At 39.1% G+C, this 22367-nt stretch overlaps 1 protein-coding gene, 2 long non-coding RNA genes and 1 other non-coding gene across 4 annotated transcripts; 1 reads left to right on the plus strand and 3 right to left on the minus strand.

Annotated features, from left to right (window-relative positions):
* Positions 1–1129: 1129 nt before the first annotated feature.
* Positions 1130–1232, minus strand: LOC130460324 (small nucleolar RNA R71). Its single transcript, XR_008920227.1, has one exon. It is a non-coding gene; the product is annotated as a small nucleolar RNA R71 (small nucleolar RNA).
* A 4248-nt stretch (positions 1233–5480) lies between these two features.
* LOC130459851 (uncharacterized) lies at positions 5481–7463 on the minus strand. The gene is made up of 3 exons (XR_008919538.1): positions 7385–7463; positions 6802–6866; positions 5481–5783 (listed from the first exon to the last, which is right to left on the minus strand). It is a non-coding gene; the product is annotated as an uncharacterized lncRNA (long non-coding RNA).
* A 6129-nt stretch (positions 7464–13592) lies between these two features.
* LOC130459570 (uncharacterized) lies at positions 13593–16639 on the minus strand. Its single transcript, XR_008919069.1, has 3 exons — positions 16546–16639; positions 15963–16027; positions 13593–14943 (listed from the first exon to the last, which is right to left on the minus strand). It is a non-coding gene; the product is annotated as an uncharacterized lncRNA (long non-coding RNA).
* A 1508-nt stretch (positions 16640–18147) lies between these two features.
* Positions 18148–22272, plus strand: LOC110788512 (uncharacterized). The gene is made up of 4 exons (XM_021993152.2): positions 18148–18357; positions 20022–20315; positions 20388–20825; positions 21976–22272. Exons 3-4 carry the CDS (start codon positions 20469–20471, stop codon positions 22075–22077), a joined length of 459 nt encoding a protein of 152 aa, XP_021848844.1. The 5' UTR covers positions 18148–18357; positions 20022–20315; positions 20388–20468; the 3' UTR covers positions 22078–22272.
* The last annotated feature ends 95 nt before the right edge of the window (positions 22273–22367 follow it).

Consider the following 22367-nt stretch of genomic DNA (forward strand, 5'->3'; position numbering starts at 1 on the left):
GCAAGTGAATGATTGTTCCTATTATGTGCAAGCCTATCTAGCTTAGGATTAGGCGAAAGCTCTTCTATAGGCTAGGTTGCTTCGCGTGCTCCATCCGAGAGGTGGCGAGCACGTCATTTGGTTTCATTCCCCTATGTGCTATGTCATTGCATCATTCATGATTATTTAGATAGTAGTTCATTTCCCCCGATTTCCCTAGCCTATCCCCAACTCCCTAACGTTTCCCTTTCTTGATTCAAATTCACATATTTGTTAGTTTAGTTTTTTAGCGATAATTCAAACCAAATTCTTGTTCGAACTAGCTTGACTCTAAACTCGATAACCACCGTTTCTTTGGGACGATCCCTATACTTTCCACTATATTTCATATAGTTGGTTAGTCTAGCAGTTCTATAAATTTTGTTTGGTGAGGTGTTGATCTATCAACGACGGAAAAACACCCTATCAAAATGGCGCCGTTGCCAGGGAACGGTCGTTGTTGTTGAGTTAGTTGAGACTAGTTCATCATTAGAAAATACAAAAAAACATTGCAATTTAGCTTAGCTTTCTTTTCCTTGGCATTGCTCACGGTTTTCTTGAGTTTGTATGCTTGTTAGGGGGCGTGCTCATCAAAGGACCCTCCATCCTCTTGACCTCGAATTGGAGAGGACACTAAGGAGGCTTAGGCGTGTTCGGTCTAGCTCATCAAGCCACAACAGATTCGAATCGTTGAGTGTTGGTGAGGAACAACAAGAGAGTGAGCAAGCTTTTGAGAATATGGCGCTCCCGGTTAAGAACTTGGGAATACCGGGGGCATTTGAAGCTATATGCAGTACTCAAGCCCCCACAAGTGCCAACAACTTTGAGATCAAGCCCGCCTTGATCAATTTGGTCCAAAGCCACCCCTTTTGTGGGAAAATCAATGAATCACCTCACGAGCACCTCAAACAATTCGAGAACTATTGTGACACAATCAAGCACAATGGTGTCACATCGGATTACGTGAGGTTGACATTGTTTCGTTTCTCTCTACTTGGGCGAGCAAGTGATTGGCTTTACAAGGAGGTCAAGCCCAACTCACTTCGCACTTGGAACGAGGTGACTAGTGCCTTCTTGAGTAAGTTTTACTCGCATGGAAAGACGGCGGAATATCGCCACAAGATTCAATCCTTTGAGCAAAGGCGAGACGAGTCACTTTTTGAAGCTTGGGATCGTTTTAAGGAGTACCAAAGGGAATGCCCTCATCATGGGATCCCTAAATGGTTGTTGCTTCAAACCTTCTACTTGGGGTTGAGCCCAAGTTCAAAGACAAGCCTTGATGGGGGCGCGGGAGGTCTCATCATGAACAAGACCCAAGATCAAATTGAAGAGATAATTGAGGACGTGGTCCAAATTATCAAGCTTGGCACGTTGGTGCAAGGTACTATGATGGCAAGGGAAGGAATGATGATGGTAAAGGATCGGTGTATGCTATGGAGCAAGCTAGGATCATTGAGAAGCTTAGCTCGAGGTTGGAGAAACTTGGAAGCTCGCCAAGCCAACCACCATCTCCATTTGCGGGAAGAGCAACAAGCCAACCACCATCACCATCTACAATTCCATCACCTTCGGCCACTCTTCTCACTAAGGGGAAAAGCAAGGTTAGTTCCTATGACACTATGCATCAGGGCACTTCTTTTTGTGATAATTGCCAAGATTATGGTCACTTCCCCAATGCATGTCCCTTGGTTCATAATGTGTCTTTTGTGGATTATGGCCCTTCGTATGAAGGTGATTTTGATGTGGAATATGCTCATGCCTTGAATGAGAGGTCTGGGAATGATAACCCCAACAATAAAAAAAATTCTAGGCAACCTAGAGGGCCCCCTATGTATGGATCCCACCAAGGCTATGGCCAAGGAAGTGGGTATGATAGCAAAAACCGAGGTGGCAAGCGCCCTATGGTCAACCTCAAGGTTTTGGCAATCAAATCCAATACAATCAAGGTAGTTATAATCCCAACCATCAAGGTGGAGGGGGCTATAACTACTCTTATGGGAAATTTAGGAGTGCCTCTAGTGGGGGTTATCCTTTGAAATTGGGAGGTCCATATGGTGTGTCTCAATTTACACCTCGCGGATTCAATGGACCGAGGACCTTTGGCAACCAATATCAATCAAACCTTTGTGGTTATGGCAATGTACCTCCACTACTCCCGCCTCTCGAGTCTAATCTTGAGGCTCTCATGGAGTCGTTTGTGGGGGCGCAAGTCAAGAAGAATGTTGAGTTTGAGGATGGATTCAAACAATCCAACACTCAATTCAAGATGATTGAAAAACAATTAGCTCAACTTGCTAATACCATTAGGGAACATCATGCGTATGCTAGTCTCCCACCCCAAAGTCATGCTCCAAAGCAAATGAATGCCATAGTGACAAGGAGTGGGAGGATTTTAGATGATGTTCTTAGAGCTAATAAGGTTTCTAAGCCCAATGGGAAGGATCAAGAGGGAGTCATTGAGTCTAGTGACAATGATGTGGTAGAAGAGGAGCCTCCCATCAATGATGAAGGTGAAACTCCTATACCAAAGGAGGCAACTCTCCTACCTCTCCCCACTCCTAAACTTCCCTATCCCCAAAGATTCATAAGGCACAAGTTAGATGTGCAATTCTCAAAATTCCTTGATGTTCTTCAAAAATTGTATATCACTCTTCCCTTTACGGATACGTTGAAACAAATGCGTACCTACTCACGGTTTCTCAAGGAATCTTGAGTGGGAAGCGGGATTGCGACGTAAAGGAGACGGTGAACCTCACTGAGAATTGTAGTACTATCATTCTTAACCAAATGCCACCCAAACTCAAATACCCGGGTAGTTTTTCTATCCCTTGTCCTATTAAGGAGCTTGAAATAAGCAATGCCTTGTGTGATTTGGGTTCTAACGTTATTCTAATGCCTTATTCGGGGTTCGCCAAGCTTGAAGTTGGTGATCTTGCCCCAACCAACATTACATTGCAACTTGCCGACCGTTCGGTCAAGTACCCTATTGGCAAGGTTGAGGATATTCCCTTGAGAGTTGGTGGATTTGTGATCCCCGTCGATTTTGTAGTCCTAGAAATAGATGAGGACGTGTATGTCCCTATTATTCTAGGCCGCCCATTCTTGGCCACGGCGGGGGCCATTATTGATGTCAAGCAAGGGAACATTACTTTGAAAGTTGGGAAGGATAGTTTGTTTTTTGACTTGAATAAGGCCATGCATTATCCTAGTTCCACTAATGAGAAATGTTTCTTGGTGGACTCTTTTGATCCCATAGTGAATGAAATGCATGAGCACTTGCTCACCACTAACGATCCACTTGAGCTTGTTCTTTTGAATAGACAAGGCTTAGGTGATTTAGGGATTGAAGAGGCTAACTACAAGGAGCTCTTGGATGCCCCTTCACCTTGCGCTCAACCGGAGCAATGCATGCTTGTGTTTGATGGGAAAGAAGCTTTGGATGAAGCCCGAATCGGTAAGGAAGCTCCCAAGGTAGAGCTAAAACCTCTACCTTCGAGCTTAAGGTACGTATTTCTCGGTCCAAATTCTTCTTATCCCGTGATTATCAATTCCTCTTTAGATGACGAGCAAGTGCTCAAGCCCACTCATGTTTTGAAACGTCATCAAAGGGCTTTGGGCTACACCATTGGTGATTTGAAAGGTGTTAGCCCAACCCTTTGCATGCATCATATCGAGCTTGAGGACAATGCCGTCCCACATCGTGAGAGGCAAAGAAAACTTAATCCACCTATGGGAGAGGTGGTTAAGAAGGAAATCATGAAGCTTTTGGCGGCCGGGATTATCTATCCTATTTCAAATAGTCGATGGGTATCCCCGGTCCATGTGGTTCCAAAAAAGGGTGGGATGACGGTAGTCAAGAATTCACATGGAGAGCTCATTTCCACCCGGACGGTAATCGGGTGGCGCATGTGTATTGACTATCTCCAACTCAATCTTTCCACTAAGAAAGACCACTTTCCTCTACCATTTATTGATCAAATGCTTGAACGTCTAACCAAACACAAGTATTTTAGCTTTCTTGATGGTTATTCCGGGTTCTTTCAAATCCCCAAAAACCCGGAAGACCAAGAGAAAACTACATTTATTTGCCCTTATGGGACTTTTGCCTATAGGAGGATGCCATTCGGGCTTTGCAATGCCCCCGGGACGTTCCAAAGGTGTATGATGATTATTTTTGGTGATATGCTCGAAGAAGAAATGGAGGTGTTCATGGATGACTTTATGGTGGGAGGATCCACCGGCCTATGATGAATGCCTCATCAATCTTGGGAAGTGCCTTGCGAGGTGTGAGAAAGTCAACTTGGTGCTCAATTGGGAAAAATGCCACTTCATGGTGGAGGAATGAATTGTTCTAGGGCACAAGGTCTCTCACCATGGGATTGAGGTAGATAGAGCGAAAATCGAAGTCATAGAGAAGTTGCCTCCCCCGGTGAATGTTAAGGGGATCCGGTCCTTTCTTGGGCATGTCGGATTCTATAGGCGATTCATTAAGGACTTTTCCTTGATTGCTCGACCTCTCACTAACCTCCTCCAAAAGGAGTGTGACTCTCACTTTGATTCCGCATGTCTCAAGGCCTTCAACACAATCAAGAGTGCCCTTATTTCTACTCCTATAGTTCAAGCTCCGGATTGGTCTCTACCTTCCGAGTTGATGTGCGACGCAAGTGATTTCTCGGTTGGGGGGAGTCCTTGGTCAACGAAAGGACAAAAAGCTCCATGTGATATATTATATGTCAAAGACTCTTAATCAAGCTCAAGCCAACTACACCACTGTGCATGCATTTGAAAAGTTTAGGACCTATTTGGTAGGGTCAAAGACAATTTTGTACACTGATCATGCGGCTATTCGCTATCTTATGGCGAAAAAGGAGGCCAAACCGAGACTCATTCGTTGGGTGCTACTCCTTCAAGAATTCGACATCGAGATTAGAGATAAGAAAGGAGCCGAGAATGTGGTGGCCGGCCACCTATCTAGGCTAGAACTTGGGAGTGAGGCTCCGGATGATGTTCCAATTGAGGATGCTTTGAGAGATGATACCTTGTACATGGTTGGGAGTTCCCAACTCCCTTGGTTTGTTGACATAGTGAATTACTTGGCTTGTGGGGCGATCCCCGAAGATCTCACAACTCAAGAGCGCCGCAAGTTGAAGTATGATTCTAGGTGTAGACACCTACTTTTGTCCCCATTCCCGAAAGGGAAGGTTCGATGATGAGAACATAAATCTCCACTTGGCAACGCATCTCCTATAAAATAACGAATCTCGATCACCCTTTTCATTTCACCCGAACCTGCTATTTATAGAAACCTGCTAAAAATAGTAACTGCCGTAATGGGTAGTTGCTAAAAGTGGCAAGACATAAAAGATAGAAACCTGTCAGAATTAGGTGTTGCACTCCAACATAAATCCTAAAAGAGATAGTGTAACACCCCAACAATTCCCATTTTCTAAAATAACCTCTTTTTAAATATAACTGTAGGGAATTATCAAAGTATTATCGCCCGTGTGAAAACGTTACGGCTTATTCAGAATTTTGCAGCGGAAAACATGAAACTAACTTTTAGGTTCATAAATAATCTATTACATATTAGGTCCAAACCAATTAACTGAATTAAGGAAATACGAATAGTACGACAAATTTCAAAACCAAGTTAACAAATTAAATCACTTAATTAAACGAATAGAACTACAAGCTCTCTAATCCCGATCCCAATGATGCATCATCTTCAAACCTGTAGATGGGCAACGCTTATTGATCCTTAGAGACTGCTCACCAAAGATGGGTCATCACATGATCAATAAGGCATAGCCATGATCAACACACACAAACAAAGCACGTAATCAGCAAAGCTGAGTACTACATACTAAAACAACAACAATCCTAGCATGATACTATCAAACCCACAACCCTAACATGATACTAATAAATATAAGTAAGGACAGACAAAACATAATAATTTGACGATTATACTTGACTAGACTAAGCTAGACTTAATAACCATAATATCATTTTAGTTGAAATAGACAATGGACCGAGGTTACCATCCAGAAGTCTTCACTAAGGAAGACGAGGTACGGGCGCGACTCCGTAACCTCAGTGACCTGCGATATCGAGGAACATTTAAATAAAAATAGGACACGGTGATCAATCCGGTCCCAGAAAAGGCCATGGGCTACCACCATGAACCCCAACTCCTGTTTGTCCGTCACTTCAGACGTGCACAGTCTAAAGCTATTGCTATTCAGTTTCACTTTACATGATTTACAAATTGAGACTCCGTTATGACTCAACCATTACATAAGACAGACAATTCACATTTGTTCACAACTGTTTTTATCTTGGAATTAAGTAAGTGATCATAAAAGCATCAATCAAGACTCATTCCAACTTAACCAACCTTTCCTTTAACCATGAGCAACCCTGTATATGGGCATAAAGTTTCAACTTACTAAACAAGGTCCTCCGCCCTTATAAAGTAGTGAAAAGATAGAAAGGGAACAACAACCAATTGATCCAACCCAATCATATAGAATAATCTAGTGTTCCCAACCAACATGTTTGTATCAAACATCCATACTAACATGTTACAGTTCTTATAGTGCAAAATAAGTTCAATAAGTTTGTCCAACAGTATTAAACATGCACATTCAATATAACCCAGTTCGTCCATAATATCAACATCACCAAGTTCAACAATAATATCAACATAACCAAGTTCAACAACAAGATTCAACATAGTTTCAACAATTAGCACACATTCCAAGCACACAAGTATGTACGTACCTTGTGTAAACAAACTGATAGGCCACCTTAACACTTTCAAAAGTCGCCTAAAGAGAATTCTCCGCCTAAAACAACCAACAAATATCCCCAATCAACTTCTAATCATTCACAACTATACTAACACATTCTAACTACATCCTAAACATATTTAGAACTTTTCTCCAATAACAAAACTTGAATATTTGATTTCCTAGCATAACAATTATTGAATTAAAGATTGAAATTCGTTGAAAACTCTTTGCAAATATCATACTTAAATTTTCAGCAATATAAATTCGTTTACAAACTTCCCAAAACCAACTTATCATGCTTAGAACATAAAAATAATAGTTTCAATAATTCATACTCATTCTACCATGATTTAAAACCATTAAAACATTAAAATTCATGCCTTAAATAATTCAAATTCTTGTTTCAATCGAATTATGTAATCTGAAATTTGATAATTTAATTATGCAAACAAGTAAGTCTTAAATTCGTAATTAAATCATAAAATCATAAACTTAACTCAAGAAAAATATAAATTGAATTAATAAAACGTAATTAAATAATTAAATTAGCTTAGGGTTTAAAAGGAATTAACCAAAAGAAGAGGAAGAGTGGGCGGCCGGCGGTCCGGGGACGGCGGCGCGGCAGCGGCTGGGTTGATGGTTGTCGTCGACGTGGCTGGGTCGTGCGATGGCTGTGCAACAGCAGGAACACAATTGAGGAGAGCAAGAAATACAGAGAAAAAGAACGAACGAAGGAAGGACAAGAGAAGCGGTTACCGGGAAATATAATGCGATAGACCGGCGGCGCGAGTAGGTGGCGGCTAGGAACAGGCGACAGGGCTGGTTGTTGCGTGCACTGGTGGTGCTTCGCAAGAAAAACATAGAGTTAGTGAGTGAGGAGAGAAAGACGACGAAAGAGAGAAAGAAACACGAGGGGGAGAGAAAGAGAGTTACCGGCGGTGATGGTTGTCCGGTGGCTGGGCAGAAGCGGCGGACGAAGGGAGGAGAGAAAACTGCAGGGAGGATGCTGTACGTGGAGTTGAAGGAGGGAGAGGAGGCTTGATTTTTCTTTTTACGTGAATTTGTTTTGGGTGAGGGTTTGAGTTCTTTTGGGTTTTAATGGTTGGGCTTTTCAAGTGGGCTAGGAGTAGAATTAAGAATTTAGGATTTGCTTTCTAGTTCCAATAGAACGTGATTCCAAAATCCTAATTCGTTTTAACGTAAAAGTCAAAATCAATTTGATTTCATAAATCATTTAAAATATTCAAAATGTAATAACATAATTATATTTTAATTACATATTCATTTCTAAAATTCGTAAATTACATTTAAATATATTAAATATACGTTAAAATATATAAATAGAATATAATAAAATTACGGGGGATTACAATCTACCCCTCTTAAAAGAAGTTTCGTCCCGAAACTTGGCACGAAAATTCACATATTTTTCCAAACTTTTCAACTTATTCTAATTGTAGAAGTACTTTGTGCCACTCTTGTGCACTCTTTTGCCAACTAAGAGTTACTTGCAATACCCAAGAACACAATTTTCTTATGCGGAGAATCTATTTACTTGCATCAACATGTAAAGGTTGCTAAAATAAGCATGAAATGCATAAAATATCATAAAAATAGGTAAAAAGCGCGAATTTCTATCGCATTCTACCCCCCTTAAAGAAAACGAGTTACGCCCTCGTAACTCACCTCAGAAAATAACTCCGGATACTTGATCTTCATTTCAGCTTCGGCTTCCCACGTGGCCTCTTCGTACTCGTGGTTCGACCAAAGCACTTTCACTATGCTGATGTCCTTATTGCGTGTACTACGCACTTTTCTATCAAGGATTTTCACAGGCCTTTCTTCGTATGTGAGGCTACTATCAATCTGGATTCTCTCAGGCTCTAAGATATGACGCTCGTCATGGATATAGCGCTTTAGTTGGGAAATGTGAAACACGTCGTGCATCTTTTCGAACTCCATTGGCAAGGCTAACTTGTATGCTACTTTCCCTATTCGTTGCAGAATCTCATATGGGCCTACATACTTGGCACTTAGCTTGCCCTTCTTCCCAAATCTCATCACACCCTTGGTTGGTGATACTTTCAGGAACACTTTATCACCTACTGCAAATTCATCATCTCTTCTTTTCAAATCAGCATAACTCTTTTGCCTATCCTGGGCAGCTTGAATTCTAGCCTGAATTATTTTCACATTCTTGACAGTCTCTTCAATGAATTCCGTTCCCAAGACTAAATTTTCACTGAAATCATTCCAGCAGGTGGGACTTCTACATTTTCTCCCATATAGTGCCTCAAAAGGTGCCATCTTAATGCTTGCGTGGTAGCTATTGTTGTATGAAAATTCGATCAAGTCTAGATGGTCTTCCCAACTACCCTTAAAGTCAATTGCACAAGCCCTCAACATATCTTCCATAGTCTGGTTAGTTCTCTCAGTCTGACCATCGGTTGCAGGATGGAAAGCAGTGCTCATTTTCAAAGTTGTCCCAAGGTTCAACTGGACTTTTTGCCAAAATTTCGAGAGGAATCTTGAGTCACGGTCTGAGATAATATCGGTTGGGACCCCATGCAACCTCACCACATGCTTAATGTATGTCCTTGCAAGCTGTTTCTTTTTCCAAGTCTCTTTAATCGGAATAAACACGGCTGATTTTGTTAGACGATCCACAATCACCCAAATGGTATCATTTCCGTTCTTTGATCTAGGCAAGGCAGTAACAAAATCCATAGAAATGGAATCCCACTTCCATCCAGGCACTTCTAAAGGTTGAACTTTCCCCATGGGTCTTTTGTGGTCTATTTTGACTTTCTGACAGGTTAGGCATCTAGACACAAACTCGGCAACTTCCCGTTTCATATTAGGCCACCAATAGATTTGTTTCAGGTCTTTGTACAACTTGTCACCCCCAGGGTGCACAGAATATGGAGTATTATGCCCCTCGTCCATAAGACGTCTCTTGAGTTCTTCACACTTTTGTGGTACGCACCATCTCCCTTTGAACCTCAAACTACCATCTTCATGAATCTTGAAATCCACTTCTTTCCCTTGACCCATCTTTTCTTTGATTCTCTCTAGGCACTCATCCCCAGCTTGACTTTCTCTATTCTCCTCGAATATAGACAACCCCAATGATAATGCACTCAGTTTTGCTTTGGTTTCCCCAGGGTTTACTATTTCCAGGCTAAGTCTCTGCATGTCTCGACACAACTCTTCAGGCACTATCAAGACATTCATACTATGGCTAGATTTCCTACTCAATGCATCGGCAACTACGTTTGCTTTCCCCTCATGGTACTGGATGTTCAGATCATAGTCCTTGATCAACTCTAACCATCTTCTTTGTCTCATGTTGAGATCTTTCTGGGTGAAAATGTATTTTAGGCTTTTGTGGTCTGTGAAGATCTTACATGTTGCCCCATAGAGGTAATGTCTCCAAATTTTCAAAGCGAAAACAATCGCAGCTAGCTCTAGATCGTGGGTAGGGTAATTAGCCTCATATGGTTTTAATTGACGCGACGCATACGCAATCACCTTCCCATTTTGCTGTAATACACACCCCAACCCATTCTTCGACGCATCACTATATACCTCAAACCCTTCATTCCCATCAGGCAAGGTTAAAACAGGTGCTGAGGTTAAACGTTCTTTGAGGATTTGGAAGGCTTCCTCACATTTTTCGCTCCACTCAAATTTTGATTCTTTCTTCATCAAGTTGGTCATGGGTCTTGCTATTTTTGAGAAATCTCTCACAAATCTCCTATAATACCCAGCTAGACCTAAGAAACTCCGAATATCAGACACATTCTTCGGGGTAGGCCACTCACTCACAGCTTGAATCTTGGCAGGATCCACAGAGACTCCTTCCTTTGACACATAATGCCCCAAAAATGCTACCTTTTCCAGACGGAACTCGCACTTAGAGAACTTTGCATACAACTGGTTCTTCCTAAGCGTCTCCAAGATAACCCTCAAATGTTCGTCATGTTCCTTTTCATTCCTCGAATAGATCAGAATATCATCAATGAATACCACCACAAACTTATCTAGGAACTCATGGAAAATCCTATTCATCAGATCCATAAAGATGGCGGGTGCATTGGTTAACCCAAAAGGCATTACTGTAAACTCATAATGACCATAACGAGTCCTAAATGCAGTCTTAGGAATGTCTTTTTCAGCTACCCTCAATTGGTGATATCCCGAACGCAAATCAATCTTTGAGAATACACTTGCCCCGTTCAACTGGTCAAACAGGTCATCTATCCTAGGCAAAGGATATTTGTTTTTGATTGTTACGTTGTTCAACTCCCTATAATCAATACATAGCCGCATACTCCCATCTTTCTTTTTGACAAACAATACTGGAGCTCCCCACGGTGATGCACTAGGCCTAATGTACCCCTTGTCGAACAAATCCTGCAATTGTGTCTTTAACTCACTCATTTCTGGGGGTGCCATCCTATAAGGTGCTTTGGATATAGGTGCAGTTCCGGGATTTAACTCTATGGTAAATTCAAGGGTTCTAGCCGGTGGCATACCCGGGATCTCATCCGGAAATACATCTACAAATTCTCTTACGACTGGGACATCCTCTATCTCTACCCCAACTTTCTTACTCACATCTTGGACACTACAGAAAAATAGTTCACACCCTTTATTGACCAGTTTCCTCACTTGTAATGCGGAGATCACCCCAAAGTTCCTAGACTTCCCAAAACGTCTATATGATATTGATTTCCCAGTAGGGTTCTTTAGGCTTACTTTCTGAATCTCGCAATCTATCCTGGCCTTGTATAAGCTTAGCCAATCCATCCCCAGAATCACATCTAGGTCCCCCAAACTAAATTCTATCAAATTAGATGGAAAAGTGCAATCTTTTATCTTCAAAGGCAGGTTCTTAAATAGTTTCGCACACCTTATTGTTGCACCATTAGGCATACTAACAGGTAAATCAATTGCCTCAAAATCTACTAACTTCAAATTTTTAACAATAGAGGTCGAAATAAAAGAATATGTTGCCCCTGAATCAAACAATGTTTTAACAGGTAAGGAGTTGATAGAGAAAGTACCCGAAACTACGTCTGCAGAACGTTCAGCTTCATTTCTACTCATTACGAACAGCTTTCCGGGAGTCTTGTTGTTATTGTTGCTTCCATTGGCAGGTTTGTTTTGGTTTCCCTGGTTGTTTGGTGCCCCAGTAGGCTTCGAACTTTGGTTCCCCGAATGGTTAAACCCTGGTTTCCCTGGGTTACTACTCCCAACACTATTTTGCTCTCTCTTCTGTTTTGTGAAGCATTCAAACTCCCTATGTCCCTTCTTATGACAATAGTTGCAAATTACCAATTCCCCCTTACAATCCTTCCCAGGGTGGTTGTTGTTGCACCTCTTGCAGTGGTACACTCTGACAGTTTGGTTTCTGTTGTTATAGTTATTTCCCTGGTTGTTTCTTCCCTGGAAATTAACATTACCATTACCATTACCACTACCATTACCATTCCCATTTCCATTTCTATTCCTTTTGAAGTTCCCCTGACTTCCCCCAGCATTAAACTCTTTCCTTTTATCCCCAACAACAATATTCTTTTTGTCTCTCCTGGTCTGAAGGCCGTAGATATGAGCAGCTCTCCCATAAACAATGTCTAAGGACGTAAAGGTTTCCCCGCCTAATCCCAGTTGGATCTCATCGGTTAACCCTTGCTCAAACCTCTGAGCCTTTAGTTCCTCAGTAGCTACCACCTCAGGTGCAAACCTCGACAAAGCTATAAACTTACTGTAGTATTCAGCAATGGTCATATTCCCCATCCTAAGGTTGATAAATTCCTGGGCTTTCTGCTTCCTCATAAAAGGAGGATAAAACTTCCCCCTCAAAGCAACAATAAAAGAATCCCAATTGAATCCCTCAGCAGCGCTTAGTCTAGTCCCATTTTCCCTCCACCAAAGGTCGGCCTCATCTTTCAAGTAGAGGACAGCTTGGCCTACTTTCATATGCTCAGGACAGTTTACCGCCCCAAATAGTTTCTCAAATTCCCTGATCCAGTTTTCAAGGAAGGTGGGGTCTGCCTGCCCCTTAAAGTATGGTGGTTTAACTTTCGCAAGCCTTTCAAACATGTCCCCTGCAGAATCGGGACGCTCAGTTCTTTCCTGGGTTAGTTTTTCCACCAAGAGGCGAATAGCAGCAGCTAGGTCACTATTATTGGCCATCCTAGAGCGCGACCTGAAATTTATATGCTCTAATTCAGGTTCAAAACTTTACTTACATTATCCTCTAGCAATGCAATATCACATTAACATTCAAAATGCACACGAAATGAACAATCATGCAAAACATTCAACTGAGAGACAAGGAATAACTTCAATCATCGCGAATAATAAGTTAGAATAAAAGAAGAAAACATTCCCCTTGCGTGCCCGTAATACTCTGATCCTTTAGATAGTCAATAATCTAACTTTTATTCCTCAGAAGAATGTCAATAACAATCCTAAATATTAACACACACCTGTTTTCAAAATAAAGTAAAAAGGTTCTACGATATAAACATAAACTATGGTTGGGCGGATTGTCCAACATTTTTCTCACACACAACTAAATATGTAAGCAAAGCTAAAGGGAAACATCATCAGACTTGTCCTTTGACTCGCTATAACATTCTAGGGTGAATAGCTCATATTTAAGTTCATCATCGTCATCCATATCAAAATAATAAGCTTCTTTTCTTGGCCTAGAGGATCTTCGTAGACCTTGAAGTTGATGATTAGCTTCCTCTGGCTCAGGCTCAGGTTCAGGTTCATGTTCGGGCTCAAACTCAAACTCAGGTTCAACCTCTAATTCATGTTCGAACTCAAACTCAAATTCTTGTTCGAACTCAAACCCAAATTCATGCTCAAACTCAGGCTCCGAATCGCTTTCAGGTCTCAAAACAGCTTGATAAATATCGACCCTAGTTTGCCCTCTAGCACGATCAAATTCACGAAGGGCTTCATCATCACTATCAGGTTCTCCTGCTCTTAAAACTCGACGCAGAACAAGTTCATGGCTGGTGTAACTGTTAATGTCAGACTCGTAATCCATTTCATTTTCATCATCGCTTAGAATAATAGGGTTAGAGTTGCTCCCTATTCTATTTCCTTCCATGCCAGACATGATTAGAGATCTATAACAATTAAACATAGTTTCTATGTTAGTAATTAGTACTCTCACTTACCGTATGATCCCACAATACACAATGAGTAAGAATGTATATCAATCGCAAAGCATAGGAAAGACACGACAGTTAGCAGGTAGAGAAATTACAATCATGTAAACATAATGCAGACACAATGATTCTATTCTATATGCCCTTTCCTATACTACCCAACTTTCAAAATAATCATAGTATATCAAACATTGAAGCATAAAAGAATAAAACAAGAATGATTTATAAGAATTGGATGGATTAAAAGAATAATTATAAAAGGATAAATAATTAAATTTTTTTTTTTTTTTTTTTTTTTTTACGGTACTGTAGCAGCAGCAGCAGTATAATTTTTTTTTTTTTTTTTTTTTTTTGAAATATTAATTTGAATTTCAAAAGAATCGAAATACATTAATTCGCATAACCAAAAACGTATTTCAAAGCACGATTCAAGAGTCAATATTAAAATAAATTCAAACATTTCTAGCTAATAACTTTAAATTTATTCACTAGTGCGAAATTACTTTTACGTAACTAATTAGTTGGTTAGGCGCCTAAGATATAAAAGGTAGACACGAAATGTCAGTAAAACCTTTAGCTCAAAAATACCACTTTGTAACACCTCAACAATTCCCATTTTCTAAAATAACCTCTTTTTAAATATAACTGTAGGGAATTATCAAAGTATTATCGCCCGTGTGAAAACGTTACGGCTTATTCAGAATTTTGCAGCGGAAAACATGAAACTAACTTTTAGGTTCATAAATAATCTATTACATATTAGGTCCAAACCAATTAACTGAATTAAGGAAATACGAATAGTACGACAAATTTCAAAACCAAGTTAACAAATTAAATCACTTAATTAAACGAATAGAACTACAAGCTCTCTAATCCCGATCCCAATGATGCATCATCTTCAAACCTGTAGATGGGCAACGCTTATTGATCCTTAGAGACTGCTCACCAAAGATGGGTCATCACATGATCAATAAGGCATAGCCATGATCAACACACACAAACAAAGCACGTAATCAGCAAAGCTGAGTACTACATACTAAAACAACAACAATCCTAGCATGATACTATCAAACCCACAACCCTAACATGATACTAATAAATATAAGTAAGGACAGACAAAACATAATAATTTGACGATTATACTTGACTAGACTAAGCTAGACTTAATAACCATAATATCATTTTAGTTGAAATAGACAATGGACCGAGTTGACCATCCAGAAGTCTTCACTAAGGAAGACGAGGTACGGGCGCGACTCCGTAACCTCAGTGACCTGCGATATCGAGGAACGTTTAAATAAAAATAGGACACGGTGATCAATCCGGTCCCAGAAAAGGCCATGGGCTACCACCATGAACCCCCAACTCCTGTTTGTCCGTCACTTCAGACGTGCACAGTCTAAAGCTATTGCTATTCAGTTTCACTTTACATGATTTACAAATTGAGACTCCGTTATGACTCAACCATTACATAAGACAGACAATTCACATTTGTTCACAACTGTTTTTATCTTGGAATTAAGTAAGTGATCATAAAAGCATCAATCAAGACTCATTCCAACTTAACCAACCTTTCCTTTAACCATGAGCAACCCTGTATATGGGCATAAAGTTTCAACTTACTAAACAAGGTCCTCCGCCCTTATAAAGTAGTGAAAAGATAGAAAGGGAACAACAACCAATTGATCCAACCCAATCATATAGAATAATCTAGTGTTCCCAACCAACATGTTTGTATCAAACATCCATACTAACATGTTACAGTTCTTATAGTGCAAAATAAGTTCAATAAGTTTGTCCAACAGTATTAAACATGCACATTCAATATAACCCAGTTCGTCCATAATATCAACATCACCAAGTTCAACAATAATATCAACATAACCAAGTTCAACAACAAGATTCAACATAGTTTCAACAATTAGCACACATTCCAAGCACACAAGTATGTACGTACCTTGTGTAAACAAACTGATAGGCCACCTTAACACTTTCAAAAGTCGCCTAAAGAGAATTCTCCGCCTAAAACAACCAACAAATATCCCCAATCAACTTCTAATCATTCACAACTATACTAACACATTCTAACTACATCCTAAACATATTTAGAACTTTTCTCCAATAACAAAACTTGAATATTTGATTTCCTAGCATAACAATTATTGAATTAAAGATTGAAATTCGTTGAAAACTCTTTGCAAATATCATACTTAAATTTTCAGCAATATAAATTCGTTTACAAACTTCCCAAAACCAACTTATCATGCTTAGAACATAAAAATAATAGTTTCAATAATTCATACTCATTCTACCATGATTTAAAACCATTAAAACATTAAAATTCATGCCTTAAATAATTCAAATTCTTGTTTCAATCGAATTATGTAATCTGAAATTTGATAATTTAATTATGCAAACAAGTAAGTCTTAAATTCGTAATTAAATCATAAAATCATAAACTTAACTCAAGAAAAATATAAATTGAATTAATAAAACGTAATTAAATAATTAAATTAGCTTAGGGTTTAAAAGGAATTAACCAAAAGAAGAGGAAGAGTGGGCGGCCGGCGGTCCGGGGACGGCGGCGCGGCAGCGGCTGGGTTGATGGTTGTCGTCGACGTGGCTGGGTCGTGCGATGGCTGTGCAACAGCAGGAACACAATTGAGGAGAGCAAGAAATACAGAGAAAAAGAACGAACGAAGGAAGGACAAGAGAAGCGGTTACCGGGAAATATAATGCGATAGACCGGCGGCGCGAGTAGGTGGCGGCTAGGAACAGGCGACAGGGCTGGTTGTTGCGTGCACTGGTGGTGCTTCGCAAGAAAAACAGAGAGTTAGTGAGTGAGGAGAGAAAGACGACGAAAGAGAGAAAGAAACACGAGGGGGAGAGAAAGAGAGTTACCGGCGGTGATGGTTGTCCGGTGGCTGGGCAGAAGCGGCGGACGAAGGGAGGAGAGAAAACTGCAGGGAGGATGCTGTACGTGGAGTTGAAGGAGGGAGAGGAGGCTTGATTTTTCTTTTTACGTGAATTTGTTTTGGGTGAGGGTTTGAGTTCTTTTGGGTTTTAATGGTTGGGCTTTTCAAGTGGGCTAGGAGTAGAATTAAGAATTTAGGATTTGCTTTCTAGTTCCAATAGAACGTGATTCCAAAATCCTAATTCGTTTTAACGTAAAAGTCAAAATCAATTTGATTTCATAAATCATTTAAAATATTCAAAATGTAATAACATAATTATATTTTAATTACATATTCATTTCTAAATTTCGTAAATTACATTTAAATATATTAAATATACGTTAAAATATATAAATAGAATATAATAAAATTACGGGGGATTACAGATAGAATTTGCAAGAGGAATCATATTCCTAGTATAATTCGAAAATAAGAGTTACGTATTGATTAAAATCCTAACGAACCTAGAGTTTGTAACGGGCCCAGACGCATTCCGTCATAAAGTTAATACACACTAAAAGACTCGGATAAGTCTCAAACACTCCGGATTCTAAGAGTCCAAATTTGACAAAGAATTCGGCCCAAACATCATTTTCAACGCCCAGCCTTGGGCGCTGAAATTGCCTGGATCCCATTTTCAACGCCCAGAGCTGGGCGCCGAAATCTTTAACGCCCAGCCCTGGGCGCTGAAATTACCTGGGTACGTGTTCTCTCCTAATTCTTCTTGGATTAGTGCTCTAAAATTCTATCTTTCCACGAACTCTTCCCTATAAATACAACCCCAAATTCGACGTGAAAGAACAACCACTAGTAGAAAAAGTGCTATTAGTAACCCCCCATTAGTAACTGACTGAGATAAGTTCAGTTACAAAAACGCAATTCGTAACTGGCACCCAAACCTGTCATTGTAAATACTAGTCCAAAAACCCATCAACCAAATTAGTAGTAATGGGCTTCCAAATAGCCAGTTACTAAATTGTTTACGAGTAACTAACATTTATTATGCCAGTTATAAATACTTATCTAAATTGGACTAAGACTTTTTAATGGTAACTAGTACGAAGTATAAATAAAAACCAGTTACTAATTACATAAATACTAATCCGAATTCGACTAGAACTTATTAATAGTAACTGCTATAAATAAATTCTTTATTAATTAATATAATTACCTAGATCAGCACCTGCCCACTAAATCCACGAAAGTCAGGAATACTTTGCAAAAAACATAACTTCCCTCGCGTTTTTTCTATACTGCGTCTGTGCTCTTCCGCCTCTACTTCTTTTCTCATTCCCTGTTTCTCCTATGCTCCGGCGTCGCTACACCTCTTCACCTCCATCAACACCATCGGAATTCTTGTACCTTAAAGGCGTGAACGACATATTATTACTTACACAGGTACAATATCTCTTCCTTTTGTTAAACCCTAACTCTATTGATTGCCCCAATTTCGGTTGTTTTTACACAAAGTCGTAAGTTTTTTATTTCTTGTTAAATTAAAATTGTGAAATTTAATTGTTAATTTTATATCCCTACTGTGTATTTATAGTTATAGAGGTCTTTCTATTTTCGGTTAGGTTCGGTTTTTGGTATCAGGAAGGATATTGCTTGATGTTGATAAATTCTTGAAATCGGGTTTAACAAGTTTCCTTTGCTTATTGCTTGATGTTAGAGCCGAATTTGCAAAGACTGTTCTGGACTTTTTCATGTTCCATGATAGATTTATACAGCATGAAATTATATGCTTTTGCTCAAAATTGATTTGCTGTGTTTTGGTTGGAATTCAGTCTCAGTACCCTTTTGAAGGCGATGCTTGTTATGTGTTTTTTCTACCTATTGTTATTTCCTGCTTCAGTGAGTTTGAGATAAGACTATTGTCATAGGAGGATATTAACAAGGTTTAATTTTACCGGGAGTCTTGCATCTATTGTGTTTTAAAGACCATGAAATTGTGTTGGCACTTGGCAGACTTTTTTTTTTGCTGCTACAAAAAACCACACACCCTTACGCCCTGGCTGCCACACAAGTCCATGGGCTTCTCTAACTACATCTCTATTTACCTTATTACATTTGACATAAGTACATTGATTAACTACTTGCCTAAAGTCTTGAAGAGTGTTACCAATATCCTTTGGATTAGTGTTGTTATTATGGAGAGCTTTGATTAAGTTTGCACAATATGTGAAGATGTGGATATGGTCCCCATAAGTTGCAGCACATCGAACTCCCTGTAGTAGAGCTGTAGCTTCAGCCTGAAAAGGGGACATAGACCACATGCACATAGAACCTCTTGCAAGATTGGAGCTTCCTTGTTTAACAACCAAAGCAGCATCTGATTTAGAGTTTTAGACGATGTTGCACTTTAATAACCTAGTCACCCCTCCTAATACCTGAACTCCAAATTTCTTTTGTAGGTGTCTCCTTTCCCAAGAAATTGGAGCACTTTTACGCCTCACTCTTACCCCATATATGAAACCATCTTGCTACCCAGTTATCTTTCAGATTTAAGATATCATCTGGGGTCAGATTTTTACTTCTTAAAACTGCATTATTTATTGCTTGGCAGACTTGGCACTATACTGTGTCCATGTTGTAACATTTTCCTTTGTATAAATTTTTTATTTTGCTACCTATGAGGTGATGCGATGACCTTGTAGTACAACACACCAGTGTTAATATTTTTATTTATAGCGTTGAAGAAAATTTGCTAAATATCTCAGCGTCTTTATTTCTTTGCAATTTTATGGCTGTATTACAGGTAGGCGGAGTACGTGAATGGATAAACTTTGGGTTTGACTTACTATTGAATTTGTTTTGTGGAATCCCATAATTCTGGAAGGATTCTTTCATTATGAACTTGTTAAGATTTGTTTGACTGTTGCATGTTCTGGTGCAGTTGATCTTGAGTGTTTAGAATCTTTAGATTGTGATCTATATCATCCAAAACTTGTTAAGTAATATAGTAAAAAGATATCCTCCGTTGTACTTAAGATATCTGTAAAGTCTCATTTGTGTCCCCCTAAATGATCTAGAATTTTTATCTTTGTTTCCTTATTCAACAGGTCAAAAGTGAAAAGGGAAAGGAAAATGCAAAGTTAAACAAATGTCGCCATCACTTAGGCCAAGATAGTTATCAAAGGACCCGGAAAAAATGGAGGAAGCAAAATAAACTTGAAAAGAGACTCCCCACCATATCAGAATCATCAACGGACGTTTTTGAGCAGAGTACCATCTCAACCAATTCTGATTTCAATAAACGCTCTCTGGAGTGGCTTTTAGCGCATGAAAAGCCACAACCAGAAACGTGGGCTATTGACCCCAAAGATACAGAGAGTATTCACATTGCTAAGCTAGTTGTAAGTGGTGCATAAAACATCATTTTTATATTACGATTAATAACCATTCTAACCCTTATTACTTGTTCCCAGATGGAGAATTTGCAAAAATAGGCCAAAGATAAAGAGGAAGGGGTATATAAACCATTAGAGCGGGGTGTTGATGCCCTTACCATGGCTCTTGGGAAAAAGGACCACCGTGGATTTGTCAAGGGACTTGGTGGGTGTGAGATTGGTGTAGGCTATAAGCAAGCATTTGGGCCGGTATATCGGAAGGCTAAAAAGACGACCCATAGTGGTAGTTCACCAGATGAGTTAGAAGAGATGAAAGCTGGCCTAACTCTAGAATTTGAAGCAACACTAGAAGAGAAGGTGCAAGAAAGAGTTCAGGAGGTTTTTGATTCATTTTTGCACGGTAGGGCCAGTGGTATTGAAGAACATATGACCAGCTCTAAAAAATCCAAGCAACGATCTTCAGGAGGATCCACAAAGCTTGTCAATTCCAGTAAAAAAAAACCTCGGTTGGTAGAGGTAAGAATTTTCTTCCAACCATCTGTTCTTCGAGTTTATTATTCTCAACAGATAACTTTTCTATTTCTTGTGTATAGTCGTTTACTTGGGATTTCAGGGCTTCCATTCTAGAATTTTACTCGCTCCCGTAACCCCACTTTCTTTTGGAGAGAAGATATATGCCCTTCTCTTTCCTTTGACATTTTGAAATATGTTCCTTTAACTCTTCTACCTTCTCACCCAACTGTCTAGCAGTCTAGCTTCCTCTCATTTATTGTCAAAATGCTCTTCTTTTTCTCTTTTCTCACCACTCAGTTGTTATTTAACAGTAGTTTCTCTTCTACCTCCTCATCCAGTCACAGTGTCCCAATCTGCAAGTTATTAGTCAAAAATTTTGAGTTTATATATTCCTGAAGAACACAAATATTTACACAAAATTTGTAAAGAGATCAAAAATTATAAAGAAATTATAATTAGACAATCTAACAATCGATTTTAGAAATTAGAAAGAGATCTCAGTGTCATATCCTGCTCCATGTAAGTCCGTCATGATCCTAAACAACTGCTACGCACACACCAGTTGAAATGCCATCATTTATCAGTTAATGATTTGCATGATATTTAAATAAATATAATGATATTAATTGGAAAGAAAGGAAGCTCTCAACCAAAGAAACACCCTAAGAACATGTATACAAGATCCAAGCATGAAGGTTAGTGAGGAGACCATGTAGTGCACGCCCCTTACTTCACAAGTTTCGGAAGCTACTACAGACCATTGGAGTCTAACAGCTAATTAGATATCAATTCACGAGATTATTCAATGCGTATCTTCACATGGAATCTTTCTGATTTTTATTCAACCATATTCTTCTTATTGAATTAATAAATTATTGTTTTCATTTTAGTAATTTTTAAGGAATGCATCCTTTTACCCTAGAATTTCATAAGATTACAGAGAATTACCTTAGCAGTAAATTATGCACAACTCATACAGTCATACTGTCACATTCTTTTTTCCTCTTTATTTTCTTATTGCTCAGGTCCGTTGTTCTCATCTCAATCTCTTTTTGAAGTAAATACTTCAATATTTCTTTTAAAGTCAAGGAAGCGAGCAAATAAAATACTACATGCTAAGTAATTAAAATGCTTATTTTATTTTATTGTGAAGGAGTACAGGGTAAGGGATGCATCGTATAATGATGAAGAAATCAACAAGGTTCGAGAACAATGGGCTAAGTTTTTTAGAACAACTTATTTATTGAAAGAATAAACTTTTTTAGTGACAATAATTGTGATGATTATTTTTAGAGAGGTATAATCGCATCTTATGTTCATAGGCGTAGGAACTTCTATCTACATTCATTTATATTGTCCAAGAAAATAGAACATTTATTGATAATATTTCCCTGTCTGATTATTGAAATTTTGATGATAATCTTAAGTTAGTTTTGTTGTCCTTGTGAAATTTTGGTATGTGTAATGTTGGTGTATTATATTAAAGAGGACTTGTGGTGGAGTATGTAGACCTGATTGCAGGTTTAATTCCGTCACCCCAACTTG

The sequence above is a fragment of the Spinacia oleracea genome, chromosome 4, assembly GCF_020520425.1.
Source record: "Spinacia oleracea cultivar Varoflay chromosome 4, BTI_SOV_V1, whole genome shotgun sequence".
NCBI lineage: Eukaryota > Viridiplantae > Streptophyta > Magnoliopsida > Caryophyllales > Amaranthaceae > Spinacia > Spinacia oleracea.